The 24,695-nt window shown below is 33.8% G+C and overlaps 1 protein-coding gene across 3 annotated transcripts in view; it reads right to left on the bottom strand.

Annotated features, from left to right (window-relative positions):
- Positions 1 to 24,695, bottom strand: part of FSTL5 (follistatin like 5) — a 707,698-nt gene that overhangs the window by 76,642 nt on the left and 606,361 nt on the right. For all 3 annotated transcript variants that reach the window (XM_061191763.1, XM_061191764.1, XM_061191766.1), the window contains one exon: positions 7,686 to 7,835. In XM_061191763.1, coding sequence (XP_061047746.1) covers positions 7,686 to 7,835 — 150 coding nt within the window. The remainder of the gene's footprint in view (positions 1 to 7,685; positions 7,836 to 24,695) is intronic.

The following is a 24,695-nucleotide window of genomic DNA, read 5'->3' as shown; positions in this document are numbered from 1 at the left end:
CTAGGGATCCACTTTAATTGGACTGAAAAAGAAAAATTGAAAGAGTAAATTTAAATAAGTTTACTGTTCTTTTTTTCTCTCTCTTTTTTTTCTACTTTTTTTTCTGTTCAAAAAGAAGGCAATTTGATTTTGGACTTCACTGTTCCATCTCTCTGTCCACCCTATAAAAAATTCTATACTAGGTTCTATCATATTTTGGAGATGATTAACTAAATTTTGATTATAATTATTATTCTTAGTTGCCACTGTATAATATACTTAGGCTAAAAAGAAAGAAATAAACAGAAGTACAGCACGCAATCAGGAAGTATAACTTCATTTCGAAAAAAAAGGCTGACTTGAGTCAACCTCTGTTGAGAAAAGGTATCAAATTGAGAAAGGATGCTTTACTTTCCACAAAACTAACTTTGCACCTTGCAGGTGACTTGGAGTGTACTCTGTCCTTGGATATAAATAAAGCTTTAAATCACAAATGAAGTAGTTTTATTTCTTTTAAGTAGCTAGAAATATTCTTTCCTTAAATAGTTTTAAAACTTGAATTAATTGGATTATTAATTTATAAAGCATAAGTTTCAATACCTACATCTGTTAAATCTATCATTTACATGTCGTTTTTAAATTAGGAAAAACTTTGAGGGAATTTAGAATTCTAAAAGATGGCCTATTTTCAAGTATAAAAGTAGAGTCATTAGGATATTCCTAATTCACCTTTAAGCATGTACTTTCAAGCATTAAAATTCACATACTCTAAGGTCATGTTAAGACAAATATAGGTATGTGTTATTTCAGCCAACAATTAGTAGACTTATGGAATTTCATCATCTAAAGAGGCTCACAGACTGAAATTATACATGGTTACAAAAAAAAAAAAAAAGAATTTAGACAAATTCAAAGATAGAAAACTTTAATTTTTTAAAAGACATTTTTATGGAGTATATACCTAAAATTTTAGGTTGATATTTATAGTCAACAATAGGCCTCAGAAAATAATGTCCCTTTCAGAAAGATGGCTAGACTGAATATACCCAATATGGAAATTTTCATTTTCTAAACTAATTTGGTCTCTAAATTTCTATAGAATAGATCATTGCATAACATCCCAAATCATTGCAGCTGCTACTTCACTCTACTTCTTTCCAGGGAGGTATTCAAGCACCCCTATAATTCAAATTTTTTCTTTTTATTGACAGAAGGGCAATATTCAATTCCATCCCATACCTCCCCAGAGTTGTGTGGGCAAACCCATGACACAGTACTGCCTTTTTGATGCAAGGATTAAGTGCCCACATTTTTCCTACAATAGGGAAGTCTCTGTTATGTTACTCTCCATTCCTACTATTCGCCAAATGGAAGGCAGCTATAGAAAAATGAGGCAATAAGGCTGATAAATGGTGGCACGAGGCAAGATGCATGAAGACAGGGTTCAGATTTGTTTTTGATAGCTGACAATCTGAGAATATGCAGAGACTATATAGAGTGGGTAGAAGGGGTAAAACAGGAAGTCAGCCATGAAGACAGTGAAAATACACATTTTTAAATTACTAGATCTCATCAAATTGCTTGCTAAAATGTTACTTTAAAGTTTGGAAGAACTTTCACATCTAATTCCATCTGGGACATAATTTTCTGTTTTAGTACTCTTAAATCAGTTCATTTGTCATAAAAGTGTTCCTTTTGGATTACTTCTTGGATTATATGTTATTAACTTATATTTTCTCTTTAATTTGTTCTTTCTCACTACATTTCCAAATTTACTACCATGATGTTTACCTTAATACTTTCTTAGTTCCTTTTACTCTCTGCTAGGATTGTGGTTATTGCTATCTTCTTTTATTCAATTCTAATAATATTAACCATGACTTTTGTCCTTGTTCTTTGCCAAAATTTCCAGTTTCCTTTTAATTAGTCTTTTTTGAATAAATCAGTTTTTAGCTTTTATATATTCATTTCATTGTGTCTTTATCTACATATATTTTTACTTTCCTTCTTTCATTTACACTATTGTGATTTTCTTCAGCTAAATTCTAAAATTATCTAGTTAAATGTTTTATTTTCAATCTATTATTTATTTATTTTTTCATTACAGTAGCAAAATTCCTTCAAAGACAGCCTTACTTGGATTCAACATGTTTAATCATGATTATCAATATTACTTGTTATTGATATTGACATTTTAAATTTACTTTTCAGTTTTTGATAGCTGAGCACTGTGTCAGAGAATCAGTATGAAATGATTTCATTAATATTTCTTGAGGCTAAATTTATAACCCAGCATGTGTTCATTTTCAAAAATGTTTCATTTAGTGAATGCTATAGTCTGAAGGTTTGTGTCCCCCCAGAATTCACTTGTTGTAATCCTAACCCTCAAAGATGATGGTATCAGATGATGGGCATTTGGGAGGTGATTAGGTCATGATGATGGAGCCCTCATGAGTGGGATTAGTGCTTTTATAAAAAAGACCCCACAGAGATCGCTTGCCCCTTCCCGCATGTGAAGACACAGTGAGATGGCAATAGCTATGAACCAGAAAGACGGCCCTCACCAGGTCATGATCATGCTGACACCTTGATCTTGGACTTTCCACACTCAGAACCTTGAGAAACAAATTTCTGTTGTTTATAAGCTATGCACTGTATTGTATTTAATTAAAGCAGGCTGAACGGTGATATGAAATGATATTGAAAAGCTTTAGAAAGTGAAATATTTAGTAATAATGTATAGTTAATTACTGCTAGATGCAAAAATTAATACATGTATCTGTTCGTTCAAGCATAGTAATAATGTTCAATTTGCATATAGTATTAATTTTGTCTGTTGATTTGTCAAGAACAGAAGTATCAAATATTTCTCACTTACATCAGCTTTTTTGTTTTGCTGTTAGTATATGGCTAAATTATCTGGAACTGTCCTTAAATTTCAAATTTTATTTTTTCTTATTTTTGGGGTGTAGCTCATAATCAGCATATGGCTAGATTTTCATTATTCGGTCCATTACTTTTTATTATCAGCTATTACTTTACTCCATTCTCAGTTACTGTAATTATAAACATATTTGGTTTTATTCTATAATTTTGTTTAAAGCTTTTTGTCCTGATTTTTCCATTCTTACTGTTTTCTCTTTCTTATTGCTTCTTTTCCTATTGTATTTAGGAGTAAGTTGTTCATTTAATTCTATTTTTTCATAGACAAATACAATATTTAAGACACAGTTTCTTGAAATATTAATAAACATAATTAATGTGCATAGGTAATCAGTAATTACTCCCATTCTTAATACAAGAAATCTTAATATATATATTTCAAATAATATCAGCCTTTTCCCTGCTTCCATATTGTTGTACAATATTTAAACATTTTTTTTGCTATTTTAGTCCTGTGTTTTCACTCTTAAAAATTTCAAACTTAAATTCAGGGAATATCATTATTATTGACAGTTAGTATTTTAATAGATCCTATGTTTACCAGTTTACTCGCTCACTATACATCAAATTAGACTGCTTAATTTTCCTTATTTCTGAAGCATATAGTTTTCAGTTTCAGCTTTGTTTAAATTTATTTTGTTGATAAAGTCTATTTTTTTGTATCTGATACAGTAAATAAATTACATACTTTTTTCCACTGACCATATAATATCAGAGTATATTTTATTTCCACTTAGTCCTTTAATAATATTACTTCACTTTCTTTTGGTGTCCATTATCACTATTGAGAAAATAGCTGCTGTTCTCATAGTACTTTATCTCCTATTTTTAGATCTTCCTTTTGGCTTTATCTGTGGCTGTGTCATGTTAATATATTCAGGTATTGATTTTTTTCCCATTTGTTTCATTGTCCTTTCTAAATCTGAGAGTTTACTGTATTATATTTTATAAGTTGTATAATAAAGAATAATACATAGTATATTTATATAATAATATATAAAAACATATATAGTATATAATATATATTACATATACACATATACACATGTATTATATATATTATTATATACATATACTATATATTATTCTTTATTATATTACAGAAAATTCTCATTCACTTTGACCAAATTATCAACATTTCTCTTTTCTTTCTATTATCTCCTTCCAGAATGTATCCTTTCTACTGTTAATGTATAAATAAAGTCTGATATTTTTAAATACATTTGCTTCTCATTATTAATGGCATTTGTTCTATAAAGTCACCATAAACACTGGATTTCTGAACACTGAACCACTGCTTCTACAGGAAATGCATAGTTAGGTTCCTATCAGTCTCTGGTCACAAGATTTTCATCATCTGATCAATACATAACCTAATTTCATGAGTGTTTCTGCACAGAGAAATGTTATTTAATACGTATTGTTCATTAATTAACAGTAACATTGAGGACTTCCCTGGTGGCACAGTGGTTAAGAATCCGCCTGCCAATGCAGGGGAAACAGGTTCGAGGGCTGGTCCAGGAAGATCCCACATGCCGCGGAGCAACTAAGCCCGTGCGCCACAACTACTGAGCCTGCGCTCTAGGGCCCGCGAGCCACAGCTACTGAGCCCGCGAGCCTAGAGCCTGTGATCCGCAACAAGAGAAGCCACCGCAATGAGAAGCCCGCGCACCACAACAAAGAGTAGCCCCCGCTCGCCGCAACTAGAGAAAGCCCGCGCGCAGCAACGAAGACCCAACGCAGCCAAAAATAAATAAATAAACAAATAAATAAATAAATTTATATTAAAAAAATAAACCAGTAACATTGAACTCAGGGCCATACAGCGTTAGGACGCATGACTGAATGAAGCCCACCGTTAGGCACACCACGGCCTTCCTTCACAAGCGTTTCAACACGACACTTGCGGGCTGTTTTAAACAGCAAAATTGTCCTTGAAAACTCAATAGTAAATAGACCGTGAAAAAGACACTTGCTCACAGTATGAAAGCTGAACCAAAAAGGTCGGGGCGTCTCCTTGTCCAACCTGAGCTGGGAACATGTACTTCAGGTCATACATTTCTCCCCACTCTGCACAAGTCCCTGAGTGTCTGCAAAACACCACGTGTATTGGTTTTGTGGTTCTAAATAAATTCAAGAGAGTGAGTTTTAAATACAGAATCAACAAACAATGAGAATTAACTGTAATCGATTTTTCTGCAACGAAAAAAAAAAAGAATAACACTAGCTCTATGCAAAAAAAATGACCTCACAATTATCATGTAGCCAGACACAGACAGTGAATACTGTATATTTCCATCTCTGTAATATTCAAAATCAGGCAATACTGACTTATGGTGACAGAAAGCCACATAATGATTACCTTTGGATAGGTAATGGCTAGAAGGAGTAATAAAGCATAATTATTATTTTCATAACAAGATCACAAGGAAAACCCATTTGGACTGAGGCCCAATTTTCTAACTTCTAAAAATGTGTTAGATTCTTATCTGAAAATATCCACAATCATAATTATATTGTAATATTATTTTAATATTTTAACCTTGTATAATGTCTTTTACATTCTGCCTTTTTATAGGCATTATAGGCACTTTGAAAAATAATATAATTGATGTGAATTTTTACCATTGCATGAATGTTTCATTATTGATATTTTCTATTAATTTTAAACTTTACTTCATTGTCTGAAGATGGAAGTTACATGAATAATAAATGATGTTAACTTTTCTCACTTTTGAATATCTAGTAGGTAGTACATATTCAGTCAGTGTAGGTTTCTAGTTTGAACACTGAATTTAAAAACCAGCCTGATTATTCCTGAAAGAACATCTAGTAGCTAACACATGCTAACTAAAGAGTCTTGATAATCCCTGACTGAATGCCTATAATTCACTGGCCTATGTTGCAGCTGAAATCAAAGTAAAATCAACCTGGTCAAAAATCAAGCAGTCTCGGGCTTCCCTGGTGGCGCCGCAGTTAGGAATCCACCTGCCAATGCAGGGGACGCGGGTTCGAGCCCTGTCCGGGAGGATCCCACATGCCGCGGAGCGGCTGAGCCCGTGCACCACAACTACTGAGCCTGCGCTCTAGAGCCCGCAAGCCACAGCTATTGAGCCCGCATGCCACAACTGCTGAGGCCCGTGCTCCTAGGGCCCGTGCTCCGCGGCAGGAGAGGCCACCGCAATGAGAAGCTCGTGCGCAGTGAGAAGCCGGTGCACCACAGCGAGGAGTGGCCCCCGCTTGCTGCAACTAGAGAAAAGCCCACACGCAGCCACGAAGAGCCAAAGCAGCCAAAAATAAATAAATTAATAAAAAAAAAAAAAATCAAGCAGTCTCAAAGACAGACACATAGGAAGCGAAATAGACAGAAAAAATATGTTCTCACAGAAGATAGTGGACCATTAGATTGGGTGCACAGGGAACTGTGTAACCCTGAAGGCCTTAGAATTTTCTAGAAGACAGTTATTCATCCTTCTACTCATGACTCTTCTGTTCATTCTCATATTAGAAACTGAACCACTGGACTAATTATCCATTGTAAATTTGTAACACTGGAGATATCAGAGCTTTCTAATAGAAACACTTTTGATTATTTTATTTGTAACACCAAACACATCTCATAAAAGGCAATTAATGAATGTATATAGAATGGATAGATGGGTGGATGAATTCATGTGAAGCTGTTAAGAACTCTTAGAATGAGAGGCCCTGATTTTGAACTTCTTAACACTTTTTTTGGTTCTAGTCAGGAATCAACATTAGGGGGACTAACAGCTACTTCAAATTCAAACCAATATTGATGCAAAAGAAAAAAAAATCTCTGTAAATATAAGAAATGGTTAGATTCCTGTGTCTGTCAGAATTTTGACAGTAAATAGCACTTCTATATTCCAGACTCTGCTACAAATGCTTTGTATGCATTACTTGGTATAATCCTTAATATAACTTTATGAGATATGTACAGTTATTATTCCCATTTAACAGATTATACTTATCTCACAAAACTATTTTAAGTTTGTTTCCTTTGAGCTGAGAAGCCACAGATCCTAACAGTCAAAGGCTGAGATACTGGAGCCAGACTGCCCGGGCATAAATCCTGCACTGCCCCTTGATTGTTGTAAGACTGAGTTCTAGTAGACTGTCCAAGATGGACAGTCTTAGAAAGAGCAGGGCATATAATAGGTGACGGCTCAAACCAGAATAACTTTTCATAACCATGACCATGGCAACATGGAAAAATGACATGGCAAGGCGTGTTATAGGTGTTTTTCTCTGTCATTGACCTATGCACATATTACTTGTTTTACTACTATAGTAAAACCTACTAAGTTACTATTATCCAGTAAATCTACTATTGTCTCAGCCTTTGTTAAGAATCACATGAGAAAGATATACTACTGTTACTGTGCTGGTAACTAGGAACACCTTAATTGGCCTTGGACTGGGACTCTCTTTGCTCTAGACAGAATAAGCAATTGTGAGGATTTTTTTTTTGTGTAACTGGTCATGTGGGAATTATGAGGTATTCATGGAATCTAATTGTTGAAAACAAAAGCTATTTCAATTACTTCTTCAATTCTTTAGGCTCAAGGAGTGGAATGAGAGGACAGTTTGTAGAAAATGTGTATATTTTCTAGTTATCCAAGTAATGAAACAAGTTATCCATGACAATCAAATGGCAATGCACGAGTTACCTGGTAAAGTCTATTACATTAAATTAAATATTCTTCAAAACCACTTTCAAAAGGAGGAGTCATTCATACCTGAATAACTTTTTGAGACTGCACGTCAACAAGAAGGACTCTGTCCAAAGTTGGCTGGGCTACATAAATGAACTTGTCCTTGACATTGACAGCTGTGGCCCACACACACCTCTGGACTTCATTGCCTTCAGCTTTGGGACAGACTTCATCCTGTAATTTAGAAAATAAAAATCAAATGAATATCTTAAATGATAACATGGATATAGCCATATTATGAGTAACATTAATGTTTGATGCTCTACTACTTTTAGCATCAAAAGTTTTATATATATATATGTTAAATATATATTCATATGTTACATATTTATATATTTAGATTTATGTCAAATATATAAATATATAAAGAGTTAAATAAAACAGTATATAGTGCATATTTAAATTCATTAAATTTGTATAGGAACCAGTGCGAAATAACCCTTAAAATACATTTTATTAAGCCTTTGAATGCTTATTTATAGTAACATATAGTCTTTTCATTTGTCACTCCCTATTCTTAGCTCAGTAACTGCAGAAGTACATAATAAGTCGAATGTTTCCTCCCAAATCCACCCAATCTCAAACTTCTTTACCAGACATTATATGCCACACTAAAGTATATTTAGAGCTTCTCAAAACCTCAAGAGCTGCCCTCACGGCATACTCATGAGCTTTTTTAAAGCTACTAAATCCACTACACAAGACTGAAGGAGTCTTCTACTTTGTGGAGAACCAGAAACTTAGAAAAATGATAATAAGGTAGTTACTCGAAATGGTTATTTTATTTTCAATTTGGTATCAAGGTCAAATTTTATAAAGTCCTTTAAGCTGCCTAAGCCCTTTGCATTCTGCTCCTTCACCCTAGAACTACCTTCTGGTTAATATTGTGTAGTTTGTGCTATATGGTCATAAGGGAGGCAAAAATTATCTTCTATTTCTTCCTTCCAACATTCAGTAAGTGAATGTTGAAGGGATACGTAAGCCTTTCTGATTTGTATGGGCAGACACACGGCGATTAGAAGAAATGTCATTTAGCTTGTTATTTTTGTTTCAAGTTTTTCTTTTATTCACTGGTCTATTGGTTTTGTAATTCTCTCAATTTATTTGTAGTTAGAAAAACCACTGAGAAGAGAGATTTCTTGAATTATACATGAACTATATGTGTAAAGATAAACACTTACTTATATAATGATAATGATATAATGATAAACACTGATTCCAATGTGTCACTTGTTTTATGGTTTACGCCTGATCACTGATTATCATGTCTAATTCATTGATTTGTATACTCCAGTTAGTAACTCATAAACTCAATTAGAATACTCTCTTTAATCTCTAATTCAAACCAAAACATTTATTCTTCAGCAGAGATACCATCCACCGTATATATTTAATAATCATAAAACAAAATCAACAAAATTTTCATTGTCAACACCACCTAAGCATTTCTTTCAATGAAAAGATGATACTGACAGCACATAAACCACATTTGTCTTTTAGTAACTAAAATGACTACCACTATAACTCTTCTCAGGCAACACAACCATAGTAGGTGTTTTTTCTGGCTTGCATAAAACTTGGAAAACAATGTAAAAACCAGAACACTTTGGAATGAGAAGCTTAGTATGTAGTTTGCTGGGGTTTTTTTCCCCCAAACTTCAGATCTAATTCCAGAGGACCTGGAGGATCCACTCATTTTTAAGATCCAGTCCAGAAGTTACCAGGTTCACTAAAATATCAGGGACATATAACACCAGGGAATTGTAGTGTTCTCTGAACAGTACAAGTGTGACAGGCTTCCAGGACATAAGCAAAAAAACTGAAAACTAAACATCAGGTGTATATTTCTGGTAGTTCTGGGGGGTTTGAATGAACTGCATTTCATAGAATGCACCACAATAATACTAAGATGACCACCAGTGGTGTGCATGGCCCTCGTCAGCAGGCAGCACAAACCTGAAGGCAGAAATCTGTCCTCAGCACATGCCCAGAACACAGTACAGGATTGTACCTTCATTCATCAATTCACTGAAACATTATTTTCTACACCAAACATTTTTCTTCAGAAGTATTGGGTTGGTCAAAAAGGTCCGTTCAGTTTTTTCCGTAAGATGCCTCTAGTAGCGCTTAGTTGTCTTTAACTTCATTCAAAACAATTTGTTAGATTGTACTGTGACAGCTGTCATATCAGCGTGCGTTTAAAAAATATTATCAAAATTGGTGAACTTGTGTGGAGCCATTTTAATTTTGAAGATGGAAGAAAAAAAGCAACATGTTTGGTATATCATGCTTTATTATTTCAAGAAAGGTAAAAATGCAACCAAAATGCAAAAAAAAAATTTGTGCAGTGTACGGAGAAGGTACTGTGATGGATCGAACGTGTCGAAAGTGGTTTGTGAAGTTTCGTGCTGGAGATTTCTTGCTGGACGACGCTCCACAGGTAGGTAGTCCAGTTGAAGTCGATAGCGATCAAATCGAGACAACTGAGAACAATCAACGTTATACCACGCAGGAGATAGCCGACATACTCAAAATATCCAAATCAAGTGTTAAAAATCATTTGCACCAACTTGGTTATGTGAATCGCTTTGATATTTGGTTTCCACATAAGTTAAGCAAAAATACCTTCTTGACTGTATTTCCTCATGTGATTCTCTGCTGGAACGTAATGAAAACGTTCCGTTTTTAAAACAATTTTGATCGGCGATGAAAAGTGGATACTGTACAACAATGTGGAATGGAAGAGATGGTGGGGCAAGTGAAGTGAACCACCACCAACCACACCAAAGGCCGATCTTCATCCAAAGAAGGTGATGTTGTGTATATGGTGGGATTGGAAGGGAGTCCTCTATTATGAGCTCCTTCCGAAAAACCAAACGATTAATTGCAACAAGTACTGCTCCCAATTAGACCAATTGAAAGCAGCACTCGATGAAAAGCATCCAGAATTAGTCAGCAGAAAACACATAACCTTCCATCAGGATAACACAAGACCTGATGTTTCTTTGATGACCAGGCAAAAACTGTTACAGGTTGGCTGGGAAGTTCTGTTTCATCTGCCGTATTCACCAGGCATTGCACCTTCGGATTTCCATTGATGTCATTTTTACAAAATTCTCTTAATGGAAAAGATTTCAATTCCCTGGAAGACTGTAAAAGTCACCTACAACCGTTCTCTGCTCAAAAAGATACAAAGTTTTGGGAAGATGGAATTATGAAGTCGCCTGAAAAATGGCAGAAGGTAGTGGAACAAAAGGGTGAATACGTTGTTCAATAAAGTTCTCGGTGAAAATGAAAAATGTTGTCTTTTATTTTTACTTAAAAACCAAAGGCACTTTTCGGCCAACCCAATATCTTGAACATCTTTGACAAGAACCTATTTCACGAGACTCAAACACTACCTAACATAAGTACTTGAGAGGCATGAAAAGGTGGGAAAAAGTGAGACCTAAGGTTGATGAAAGGATCTGAATATAGGAAAATTGTTTACAAATTCTTTGCCGTTGTGTAAAAGCTCCCAACAAAACCTGTCAAAATAACAGAAAACGTGAGTAACCTGACACTAAACTGTCAATCAAAAAACAGCTGAACCAGGAGAAATTTCCACCCCTTTGTTTGCTACAAAACTATTCAACAGTAAAATAAACTGCTCTGCTGGGAATTATTTCCTATTTGTATGCTGTCCCTGACCAGACTCACAATCATTTTTACAAAGCCATTAAAAGTTTCCTGACAGTCACCCTGAATTTTCTTTGCTTTGCTTCAGGCCATTATTTCTGATTATAGTCTATTAGGTCCCATTTTACAATAGCACTCCTCTTTTTTCAGGTTACATAGATTAGTATTTATTTCTGTGGATAGGAATAGTAGGGGAATATTTTTCACATGCATTAGGCATTCAGTGGGATAAAAGGAAACTAAAATATACAAGAGATGCAAAAGAAGATTAAGATAATATGTACTGATGAGGAAAATTGTCAGAAATTATATCAAAGAGTATCACTCAATCATTTTTATAGAAATGTATACTGCCATTGAGAGTTGAAGGATTAATAAGATTTTAGAGCTAATGAAGATGAGTCAATAATAAAAAGACAATTCTAGCTCATAATTAGAATTTATCTATTTCCCTTTGGGTTACTTCCATATTTCATTATGCATTTCCTATTTATGTATTATCTTCTTCCAAAATTTTAAAGGAATATAAGATGTATCACTAGTGATGATGGAAATTTTGATTTAGCAATTAAAATAGGGTTGATGCTTCCTGATTTGCTAAACAGAAGTTATAGTTCAAGTAGATGGATATATATACTCATCTTCTATAGGACTTGGTCATTTTCATATCTTGTATTGATGACCTATTAAAAATACTTTTCCCTTAAATCTCCAATTTCCCATCTTTCTTTCCTCCTTTTCTTCATAGTCAACCTCTGTGTCATTCATGCTGAGGATGAATGAATTTGTCACAAGTACATCTGTTCACCTTGCATCCAACTCAACAAGTTTCTGTCATTATTCCTTCCTCCCATCCTTCTCTCTAATCATGGTTTGTCCACTATCTTTTGCCTGAAGACAGAATCTGCCTACATTTAAATTACAACTTTAGTTATGTCTCCAGGTGTGTTGGAACATGCACATGCCCTTGTAATTTAAGTAAACATTATTTGGATTCATCTGCTTTCCCTTTCAATAATCCATCGAATTCTCTTTAGACTTTGAACAAGCTGTCAAGAACCTTAATTCCATTTCTTGACCTCTCACTCTAAATTGCTCATACTTCAAACTTGCTTTTCAGATCCTGTCTCTTCCAAAAGAGAGTGTTTGAAGAGTCACAAAGAGCTTCAGAATTTGCAATCATTGCTCTTCAGTTCTTGTTGGGGAACATTTATTGAACACTTACTATGTGAAAGATATCATGCAAAGCTCTGTTCGGAAATAAAAATATGAATTTGAGTGAATGCCTGCTCTCAAGTTGCTTATAATTTCTGCCATATTTAGCTGTTTCCGACTCTTGATTCTTCCTGGAATGTTCTTTCATTCTTGTAAGCTGAGGATCAGCAAACCATGACCCCAGGCCAAATTCAGTGCTCTGCCTATTTTGGTAAATGGCCTAGGAACTCAGAACATTTTTTGGTATTTTTTAACAGTTGAAAAAAAGTCAAAAGAAGAGTACTATGTTGTGATGTGTAAACATTATCTGGTATTCAGATTTACATAAATAAAGGTTTATTGGAACACATCTACACCCATTCATTTAAATATTGTCTATCTCAATATCAAAAAAGCAAACAACTCAATTAAAAAGTGGGCAAAGGACCTGAATAGGCATTTTTCCAAAGAAAACATACAGATGGCCAACAGACACATGCAAAGATGCTCAACATCACTAATCATCAGGGAAATGTAAATTAAAACTACAATGAGCCATCACATCACACCTGCCAGAATGGCTATCTTCAAAAAGACAACAAAAACAACTGTTGGCTAGTATGTGGAAAAAAAGAGAACCCTCACGTGCCGTTGGTGGAATTGTAAGTTGATGCAGTCACTATGGAAAACCATATGAAGCTTCCTCAGAAAATTAAAAATAGAACTACCATACAATCTAGGAATTCCACTTCTGGGTATTTTTCTGAAGGAAACAAAAATTATGTTAAATTGAAAAGATATACACACCCCTAGGTTCACTGCAGCACTAAGTGCAGAAATAAGTATACAACAAATCAGGTGACCTAAGATGTACACACCCAATTTGGCTACCACATTGTGGGTTCACCCAAGGGTAGTATACAGATGCTCCTAGATACAGAGTGAACTATTGGGAATGAATGTTGCATCAAAGGTGGAGAGAGAGAAGGTTTGATGTTTGATAAATATGCAAACATATCATTAAATTTGAAAACTCCTAGACGTATTGTCGACCTGGTTCTCTCACTGATTGGGATCAGGTCATTAACTATTGAAAATAAATTGGTTTCAGTAGTTCTCACTGTTTAACTCTACTGCTTCTCTACCTATTAGGTTCCTAAGACTGGCAGGAGAGTCCGCTTTCTTGGAAGTAATTGAGAATTGGGAGGAAAGAGAACTTTTGCAAAAAGGAAAAAATAAAAAATAAACCTTACTCAAAATGTATAACTGTATTCTTTGTTGTTCTCCAACAAATGGCCTGTTCTCCAGCTAGAGTGTTCTCATCAAAATTTTATTAAAAAACCAGTGATTTTCCACAGCAACTAAAGAACGCATCACACATTTTACTAATCAAATTCTTTTTAATCTACATTTGGTAGTCGTATTTCCAACACCTATATGGCTCATCCAAATTACTGTGGGTCTTACTAATTTTCTTCTTGTTTGAATTTTCATAGCATTTATATTTGGTGCCACATAATTTGGCCTTTAATCATGTAGTATCATCCCTGCCTAAAAAGTTAGCCTTTGCTATTCCTGTATTTCTACATTTTACAAACATACTGGGGAAGGTACAATATTTCCTCGGTAAATACAAGTTTAAATGTCACTTATCATAGGAAAAAAAAAATGGAGAGGGGATCAAAAAGTGTATATTTCTCAAACATGTTGTTAAACACTATTTCATGTCATCCAGAATCATTGATAAACCGAATTCTAGAGCATCTTCAAAATATGGTCTGTGGATAGCTGCCTGTTGGCATATCATTCCTTACCAAGCTGAGAATAGTACAGAAATGGAAAATAACCATTTAGAATCTTTTCTAACAATTTGCCATTGCCGTAATATCCATGAGCATGGTCAGTGGACCCATCTCCTTTAATAGGGTTTAGACAAGCTTGGGTGTGTCCGGCATGCCTGGAGGGTTCTTTTCCACAAATCGTTTAAGAAGCTCTGATTTTGAGCTTTCTTTTCTTTTCTAGCTCTCTCTCTCTCTTTCAAATAGCTTTAAAATACATATATATCCAAAACTGTTGCAATCTGAGTCTACTGAGATAAGTAGAAAAGTGAATGAAACACTTGACAAAATAGTGTTCACTTTAATAAATGCAATAGAATATAAATAATTATTCTCAATGAGAATTTGTTCAGTTTATCATGAATCAAAGAAATGAAACAAGGGTTCTTTGTACTGAACTGGAATGTTTAGATTATGATTTCCAGGAAATTTTTTTTATAATCATGAAGAAATATATATATATATAAGGTTGAGCTATTTGTGAATACACTAGATATAATGTATTCTTTTAATCTTGCTTTGAAATATAAAAAAACCCCTAGATCTTACAATAGCATGTTAAACAATTTAATATCCATGGTTATCTCCCTTATTGGACCATTTTTTTTTAAAGGCAATGAGGTTAAATTACTTTTGTCAATTTTTAGTCGAGATCACTGCTTATAACCCAAGTGATACAACTGCTTATTTCTACAGTTAGATATATTCAATTTATCTAATTCTAGTTGCCATTTCATTTATGAAAATGTCATAAACAATCTAGTTCATATTAGTCAAAGCATAGGTAGTCATGGCAATTTAGGGGCTGATTTGCCTTAATTTGGCCTATATGAGAAAACTGTCAGATAGTATGATTTTGATTCTAGGATATCAATGGTACAAAGACCACAGTAAAGAAATTTTCATCCTTTCTTTTAACATAAGGAGAATGCATTTATGTCCTCCAATGTTATAACAAAAATGGAGCCGATAACACTATACAATCATAAATTGAAGACTGATTTCTCTTTAGCAGCAAAGTATTAGAAAGATTAAAAACACAGGCTTTGAGGTCAACCAGAATTAGATGTAATCCAGTTTTACACTCATATTACCCACGTAAGTACTCCTTTTAAGCTTTGTTTATGTCACTGGTATAATATCACCAATCACATAGGATTATTATGTTTGTTAAATGAAATCATGTTTGAAAAGGTCAAATGATCAATAAATGTTACCTGTTATTTTCCTATAGAAAATTCACTATGGGATACATTTCATGAAAACTATAATAGTCTACACATTTTTCATCCAAATATTTCATTTTTCAATTTCTCAAAATGTTTTGGAGGGAAGTTCACTGTGTATATTTAAGAATTTCAAAGAGTTACTTTAAATACAGAATGATGGTTGCATATGTGGTCAGGAGAACTCATTTTTCCCTTTATCACTTGTTAGGTCTATGATATTGAGCTAATTATTTGTCTTTTCTCATTTCCTTATCTAGAAATTGAGAGGATTAAATTAGAACTTGTCCATGGTTTCAATAAAAGAAAAAAACAAAAAACAAAGCTATCTGAATTACTTCTACTCTGGTTAAACAGAAAATATTTTACCAGTTTATAGAAATATTATATTAGGTCCACCCATGTTGTTGCAAATGGCAGAATTTCATTCTTTTCTATGACTAATATTCCGTTGTATAAATATACCACATCTTCTTTATCCATTCATCTGTTGATGGGCAATTGGGTTGCTTCCATATCTTAACTATTGTAAACAATGCTACAATGAACATAGAGGTGAATGTATCTTTTCAAATTAGTGTTTTTATGTTCTTTGGATAAATATCCAGAAGTGGAATTGCTGGATCATATGGTAGTTCCATTTTTAATTTTTTGAGGCGCTTTCTATACCGATTTCCACAGTGGCTGCAGCAATTTACATTCCCACCAACAGTGTAGGAAGGTTCCCTTTTCTCCATATTCTCACTGGCATTTGTTATTTGTAGACATTTTAATGATGGCCATCTTGAGAGGTGTGAGGTGAATAACCAATTTAAAAGTAAATAAATTTGTAGAGTGTTAAATTTCAAATGTCTGCAAAACATGAGAGAAGAAAGAACTCTAGATCTTTTGTCAGTGCAGGACTGAATGATTTGTGTGTCGATTCTCCTGGTTCTTGTAAATGAGCCAGAATCCTGGGTGGGGGTTGGTCCAGGTGTCCCTGAGAATCCAGGGACAGGGACTTAAAGACTTTTGGAAAAGGCATAAACTTGAATAATGGGGAGACAAATTAAATATCAAGACCATAGGTTTCACATTAGGTCCAAGAACCAGTAAATAGAGTTTGGCAAAATGTCCTTTGAATTGAAAGCTAACATTAAGCACTAAAGAAATTAGACAAATATGGGGAATATCAGGAAATGTAAATTATATGGACCCACAAGGTTCATGAAGGATCAACTCAATTAAATGGCAGTTTAGATAGTTGGAATTAAAGAATTAGTTGTGTTTAATTTCACTCCCCAACGTGCTGAAGATTTGATTTGTACAGGAGCAATGGTGCTCTTTCCTAACTTTATTTAACAAAGCACAATTGGTAAGTTGGTTAGATGGGGTGAAAATTTATTATTAAAAAATTCTTTTCTTACCAGAAAACACATGAAGTTAAATGACCACACAAGAAAAGAAGAAAAAAAAAAAAAAAAAGAATGGACTTTAGTATGTAAACCTCTCTTTAAAATGTTGAAAAGCTCATCAAAATTATGACATCACTATGAACACTGATGGATATCATGGAAAGATAGAGGTTACTTCTTCAAATATGTTCTGTACTCTAGTTTCTTTAAGTAACAATAGAGAATACTTGCTTAAATGGTCCTTTCCAGCTATTGATTAATAGTCAAAATTAAGAGGACTACTTTAAGAAGACTGTTTGGATTAATTTACCTTGACACTTCTTCATTTGAAGCGTCAAGGTAAACTAATCCAAATAGATTCATTCAAAATGAGTCATGTACCACAATGTTCATTGCAGCTCTATTTACAATAGCCAGGACATGGAAGCAACCTAAGTGTCCATCAACAGATGAATGGATAAAGAAGATGTGGCACATATATACAATGGAATATTATTCAGCCATAAAAAGAAACGAAATTGAGTTATTTGTAGTGAGGTGGATGGACCTAGAGTCTGTCATACAGAGTGAAGTAAGTCAGAAAGAGAAAAACAAATTCCGTATGCTAACACATATATATGGAATCTAAAAAAAAAAAAAATGGTTATGAAGAACCTAGGGGCAGGACGGGAATAAGCAGACATAGAGAATGGACTTGAGGACACGGAGAGTCGGGAAGGGTAAGCTGGGACGAAGCGAGAGAGTGGCATGGACTTATATACAGTCCCAAATGTGAAACAGATAGCTAGTGGGAAGCAGCCACATAGCACAGGGAGATCAGCTTGGTGCTTTGTGGCCACCTAGAGGGGTGGGATAGGGAGGGTGGGAGGGAGACGCAAGAGGGAGGAGATATGGGGATATATGTATATGTATAGCTGATTCACTTTGTTATAAAGCAGAAACTAGCACACCATTGTAAAGCAATTATACTCCAATAAAGATGTTTAAAAAATAATAATAAAATAAAATAAAGTGAATACTGCAAAAAAATAATAAATAGATAAATAAAATGTATTTTAAAAGCAAGCAATTTTGTTTTGATAGATTTCACTTCTCTATGTTCTGATCATATTACTAAAGCAAATATAGATTTTGAAATAAATAATACCTATGAGACAGATTATCAGGCAGGCAAAGAAATTACTTCTACAAGATAGGATTGAAGTAAAAACTTGAAGTTTAGTTTGGGGGACCATAAACCACATTAACAAACTGTCATTAAACCTTTAAAGGACTTTCATGTAGATTCTATTCCTTGATTCTTTGAAATTCTTGTATTAAAATGGAGTAAATTAAATTATTTCTTATTGGTATAAATCCGTAGGACACAAAGGAAACAAAGATAAACTTTTAAGGAAAAGGGTCAAACAATTTGAATGACATGGAATGCCAGAAACTGTAAGTTCCCCTTTCTTTCTTTAAATGCATGAGTTTTGATAATGCACATTTTGCAGATTTCTCTTTTTGGGGACATTAGTTGAGGACCGAGAGAGGTTTTATTGATTACCTTTCTAAGAATGCATTATGTAATCTCTTGCTCTGAATGGCTTATTGTCTTGTAACTGCTTTAAAAATGCTGACGTACAAGCATGAATTGAGGGAATTTTATGATTGTTGCATTCTCTATATTTGTTCAATACAGTGTAACATCACTTAGGAATTGAACTTTTTTCTATGCAACATAATCTCACAATGCAGATGGCCAAGTGTCATTTTGATGGAGTTCTTCATCTCCCCATATTGTCCGGCAGAGGGCGCCTTATGTGGAAGGCAGGCTTAGTCGTTTTTTCAAGATTATTATGGACTGAAAAACATTCTGAAATGTGGTAGATTCACCTTCAAAAATTATAAGGCTCCTTAGAGGATAATTATACGCATGTGTACTTTTAAACTGTATTGTAATTCACACATTAATTTGTTCCACATAGGAACGCCTACACTGAGAATCATTACACTTTTTCAGGTCAACATTCTTTAAAAATCACTGCTTTATGTTATTAACTAGTTAAGTATTATTATTGAAAATGACCTTATATTCTCTTTCTTAAAGGTATGAAGTGAGCGGATTCTGGCCAAATAATTTATACACATAGGTATTTTGCTATGTTTGTATCAATTAATATAAAAACCATAAAATACACCCATTTTAAAATCATATCTTGTAAACCTTTAGAAATAAATGTTACATAAAAATAATTTACTCCTGTGCCTATCTTCTTTATAGGTAAGAAGACAGACCAAATTTACATTTTCTTTGTCCTTTTTCTTTAAAACTATATCTTTATTTATTATATTGCCTGCAGGATTACATTTTCTCTCATCTCTTTTCACTGACAAATCTGACAGGGGTTCTGCCACACTATCCAGCTCAGAAATGTTCTTGAGTAATAAAGTGAAGACAATATTGAATAAGAATTCACCAAAACTGCCTCTGTGATTTAGTTCAATGTAAATCCTTTATGTATGCAGATTATATAATCCGATATGCTATTTTTCTTTTGCATCTTTAAGCTTTCTAAATAATTTCAAAAGTAAACTATTAGACATAAGATGATATTTTTGTAAAATTATATTCACAAATAACTATGCTGAAAGTTATATATTAAAGAGTGACTTTTTAAATGAAAATGATACTAGTGTGTGGATTTTTAAATATGAGAAAAAAAAGAGTTTTAATGGGCAAAAATTAACAGCTTAAATAGTAATGGGATGAGCAATAATTTTGAGGTTTAAGTTTTGTTTTCCTTGGGATTTTTATTATATAGTTGTATCTTAAATATAGATTTAAGAAATTTAGAAAACATATAACATCATTATATGATAAAGTACATGGAGAAATGCAAAACTGTCATTGTAAACGTTTAGCAATATTTTTTAAAAAAATTTAGTGATTCAAACATTTAATAAAATAAAATAAAGGCATTGATTTACTGTATTATTTTCCTTCCTGCACAGCCTCTCAAATTATTCAAACTGAGATTAATGACCTATCTAAATACGAAAAAGATATTAAAGAAATGACAAGCCTTCAGTATTAAATTACAATTTTGACAACTATTGTTGAAATATAAAATATAAGCAATGAGAAATCAAGCAAGAGATCAGTTAAATAGACATTTTAAGAAAGAAAAGGAAAAGAAAAATAAGGACTAAGATTTAAATAAATCATTAAAATCATAAATCTAATCCTCAATACGATAATTACAATTAATCTTGTTACAGTAAGTTTTCAACATATTTAGAAAGAAGAAAATTTGGAAATTATCATCCTTCAGAGAGGAACATCACTAGAAAATATCTAATATTGATAATTCAAGAAATATCATTCCTGAGCACATTACTTAAAGTGATTAAATGTAATTGGTTGCATGAAGTCAGACTGGGGATAGTAAGGCACAAAGTAAGAAACTACTACTTTTGTATTATTTTATTTTTACAATGTCAATCTATTACCTTGAATAAGTCAACAGGTACTTTTTTTGTGAATAAAACTCAATCTTAGTCCAGAAACTGTAGTTTAAGAGCCCTAGAAGCTAGATTTATGTGATTTTTGTAAGTCTCGAGTAAAATGGTTTTATGTTTAAAGATATTTGTACGAATAATTTTTATGTTAAACTCTTCAATTTTACCCTTAAGAAGTTTCTATTGAAATTCCAAATTACTATAAGTACATTTCTTTCTCAAGTACAGAAAATGTGCTCCTAGGTGTGTATACTGAATCCTTATATTTCATATAAAAAATGTGATGGCAAGAGATTGTTTGAGACACATACATAATTCTGGTCACATTTACCAAATAACTTGGCTGGTTCTTATTAATCATCTCTTGAAAACCTAATATGCTTTCTTAGATAAGATTACTTGATCCAATTAATATGCTATACAACTCCATTAAGATGCTGTTGCACGATTTACATGCTCCCCGTGGCTATCCCCCTAATGTTAGCCTTGCCTACTTCAAGCGTAACAGAAGCACAATGTGAGAATTTCATAAGAGTGTGATTTTTAATGAAAGATTACAAGGCCCCTTTAAATCCAGGGGTTCAAAGACCAATTTCATAAATTTATTTCTTTTAAAATCAACAGCATAATCTTCTAAGGAATAGTTAGAGGTAGTTTGCATTACTCTCTTTAGGCAGCTCTTTGCAGGATATCATTGTAAGTGCAAAGGAAGCTCTTTGCAGGATATCATTGTAAAGAAAGCGTAAATTTTTATCATTCTAGAACTCTTTGTAAGTTAAGCCATGTTTGAATAGAGACCCACTGAGAAATGAATAAGTGGGGAAATATTTCGAGTACCTTTCTGAAATATACAGTGGTATTGAATTCAAAAGGTTGCTTGATGGCTTCATGGAGAAATGAATTGTCTGCATCGTATAAAGCGGCTGGTGTTTTAACAATTATTTTTCTGGACAGAGTTTGGAGAAGTAGTGACTGGATTAGAAACAGAAGGAGATGCTGAAAAGGGGGTTTGGAAGTATTAGCAAGGAAATTGATAAATGCCCTGAAGGCTGCACTGCTTGAGAAGAGGGGAACGCCAGCAGAGAGAGCTGTTTCCCCATTTCTAATCTCACTTTCAATTTCTTGATACCTGAGTATTCTGCACACTATGGACACAACCTGTTCCTATGTAAAAACTCCATTCTTATAGAGTACCAATCATATTCATTTATAAAGTCTAGGTAATTTTCTTATGTGGAAATTCCAAGCCTAGAAAATAGACATTTTAGAGGGGATTCATATCAGACTTTCTGCAGAAACTATGATCCTCTGGAGTTAGCATCATTTAAGTTGCATTAAAACCAGGAACAGAATCTTTGCATCCTAAAATATAAGACCCATGCATGTGAGAATTCCCTGGTGCTCCAGTGGTTAAGACGCTGTGCTCTCACTGCCACGGGCCCAAGCTTGATCCCTGGCTGGGGCACTAAAATCCCACAAGCCAGGCAACATTGCCCCCCAACCAAAATACACACACACACACACACACACACACACACACATCTATATACTTAAGACCCACGCATGATAAGATTTGTGTGATTTTTCTTTCAAGCTCTTCTAGTCCTCACGAAAGAATAAATAACACAATGGTATGTATGGAGAACAGCAGCTGGATCTTAATAAGCGAACAGAGAAGGGAGTGAAGTAAAAAAGCATTGAAGATTAAAAGAGTTGTCGATAAGGTTGACAAAATAAATGAAAACCAGAAGAGTGAAACAGTTGGTAATCTTGCAAAAGCCTAATAATTGAAAAAATTTTCCAAACCCATTTCAGTTTGAGTTCTGAATTTATAAGTCTGGGATAGAATCCTATTTGCTTGAAGTACATACTTACTGTAGGTGACAAGATGAAATCATGTATACAACTAGGATAAATATAGCAAGAATCCTGTATAGTTAGGTTGCATCACAAAAAAAGGAAAAAAGATAGATGAAAGTATAAATAAAAGCATGTTCTATGAATCTTCAACCAACTCAATACCAAAAGCTGAAACCTGATGTAATCTGACATTGCACTAAAATTGAATTTTTATTTAGAGCAAGCAAACAGCATCTTCTGAGAGATTTGATCAAAGATTCTGTATTCTAAATATTTCAGTTTTTATCTAAACTTTACTAGCCAATGGGTTGTACTGGGAATTGCAATTCTCTTAATATCAACAGTGACTTTGAAAAATATTATTTTTATGTTTAATCCTTTTTTGTGGGGAAAAAATGATTCGAAAAGACTCATTTCCACTACTCACAATCAAGTGATTTATCTTCTAAAATCCAGAAGAACTAGCTTTCTTTTTTCTATAATAGAACTCCAAACTATCTTAGACTCGGCATTTGCACAGTATATTTTGACTGTGTGATCTTGAATTAATAGAACCATGAGGTTATGTTTACCCTGAAACAATTCAGTGATCAATTATTCTGTGAAACGTTTTTCACAAGAAGTACACTGTTTTGTGGGAATTGTAAAGCAAGGAGACATGAGGAGAGAATTAGATGTAAACATCTTTAAACTCAGGCAATGCATAAAAGAATGAATAGCCTAAGGCTCTAAGCAGTGGAGTTTTCCTTAATTCATTTCACAAATATTACTTGACTACCTGCCATGTGTAAGTACATTGGGAATAAAAATGCTAATCAAAGTCTTGACTAATAGAGGTAGTAAGATGTGGTGGGTTGTTTCCTATGTCAGCTTGGCTATGACTAGGCTATGTCGCTCAGTTTTTGGTCAAGAACTAGTCTGATAGAGAATGGATAAACAAGAAGGTCCTACTGTAAAGCACAGGGAACTATATTCAGTATCCTGTGATAAACCATAATGGAAAAGAATATGAAAAAGAATATATATATATATATATATATATATATATATAACTGAATCACTTTGCTGTACAGAAGAAATTAATACAACATTGTAAATCAACTATACTTGAATAAAATAATAAAAAAAGAACTAGTCTGGATGCCGTTGTGAAAGTATTTGCGGAAGTGATTAACATTTAAAATTAGTTGGCTTTATAGAGACACAGATGTAGAGAACAAACGTATGGATACTTAGCGGGGAAGGGGGGTGGTGGGATGAATTGGGAAATTATGATTGACATATATACACTACTATGTATAAAATAGATAACCAATGAGAACCTACTGTATAGCACAGGGAACTCTACTTAATGCACTGTGGTGATCTAAATGGGAAGGGAATCTCAAAAAGAGGGGATATATGTATATGTATAACTGATTCACTTTGCTGTACAGCAGAAACTAACACAACATTGTAAAGCAACTATACTCCAATAAAAATTAATTAAAAAGTAAATTAAATTGGTTGGCTTTAAGTAAGACAGATCACCCCCTGTAATGTGAGTGGGACTCATGCAATCAGTTGCAGGCCTTCAGATTTAAGAGTGAGGTTTCCCACGGAAGAAGGAATCCCGCTTTAAGGCTTCCACACAGCAATCTGAGTTTCCAGTCTGCCTATAGGGGTCAGACTCAAGACCCCAGTGTTGACTTGTATCAGCACTCTGCTGGCCTAATCTGTGGATTTTGGATTCCAGACTGAACATCAACTTGTATCTGAATTTCCTACTGCCTGGCCTGCCCTACAGATTTCACACACGTGCGTGCCACTCTACCCACCAGTTCCGGAGCCAACTACTTAAAATAAGGAGATGGAGACAGACAGTGATGGAGAGACACAGATGCAGATCCAGATCCGGACATGGATAGAGATACTAATCCTATTGGCTCTGTTTCTCTGGAGAAAAATGTTCTCGACATAATAGTCAACAATTTTCTCATGAAATTATAATTAGAAATGAAATCTAGTAGAATGTGGCACCAAATAGCTTACACACTCTGAAATGAACATCTTCTGTGTTTAAACAGAAATAAAATAGCTTCACATAAGAAACACATTTAATTCAACATTTATTCTCAAAGCATACTGCCATCAATTTTTCTTTTTTCTACTGCTGTATACTTGTGTATCATGAAAGTGTCTGTGTATATACATATTCCAATTATTTAAGCTTATCTCACATTAAGGAATAACAAAATAACAAAGCAATATGAAATAAAAGTTTATCTACTCTAGCCTTTATTTCATATATATGGACTATAATAACTGCATGAGAAATATGTCTCTCTTTTTTGGTATAAACAA

The sequence above is a fragment of the Eubalaena glacialis genome, chromosome 5 (genome assembly GCF_028564815.1).
Source record: "Eubalaena glacialis isolate mEubGla1 chromosome 5, mEubGla1.1.hap2.+ XY, whole genome shotgun sequence".
NCBI classification, from domain to species: domain Eukaryota; kingdom Metazoa; phylum Chordata; class Mammalia; order Artiodactyla; family Balaenidae; genus Eubalaena; species Eubalaena glacialis.
The sequence above is the reverse complement of the archived record's forward strand: the minus strand, read 5'-3'. Positions and strand labels throughout refer to the sequence as shown.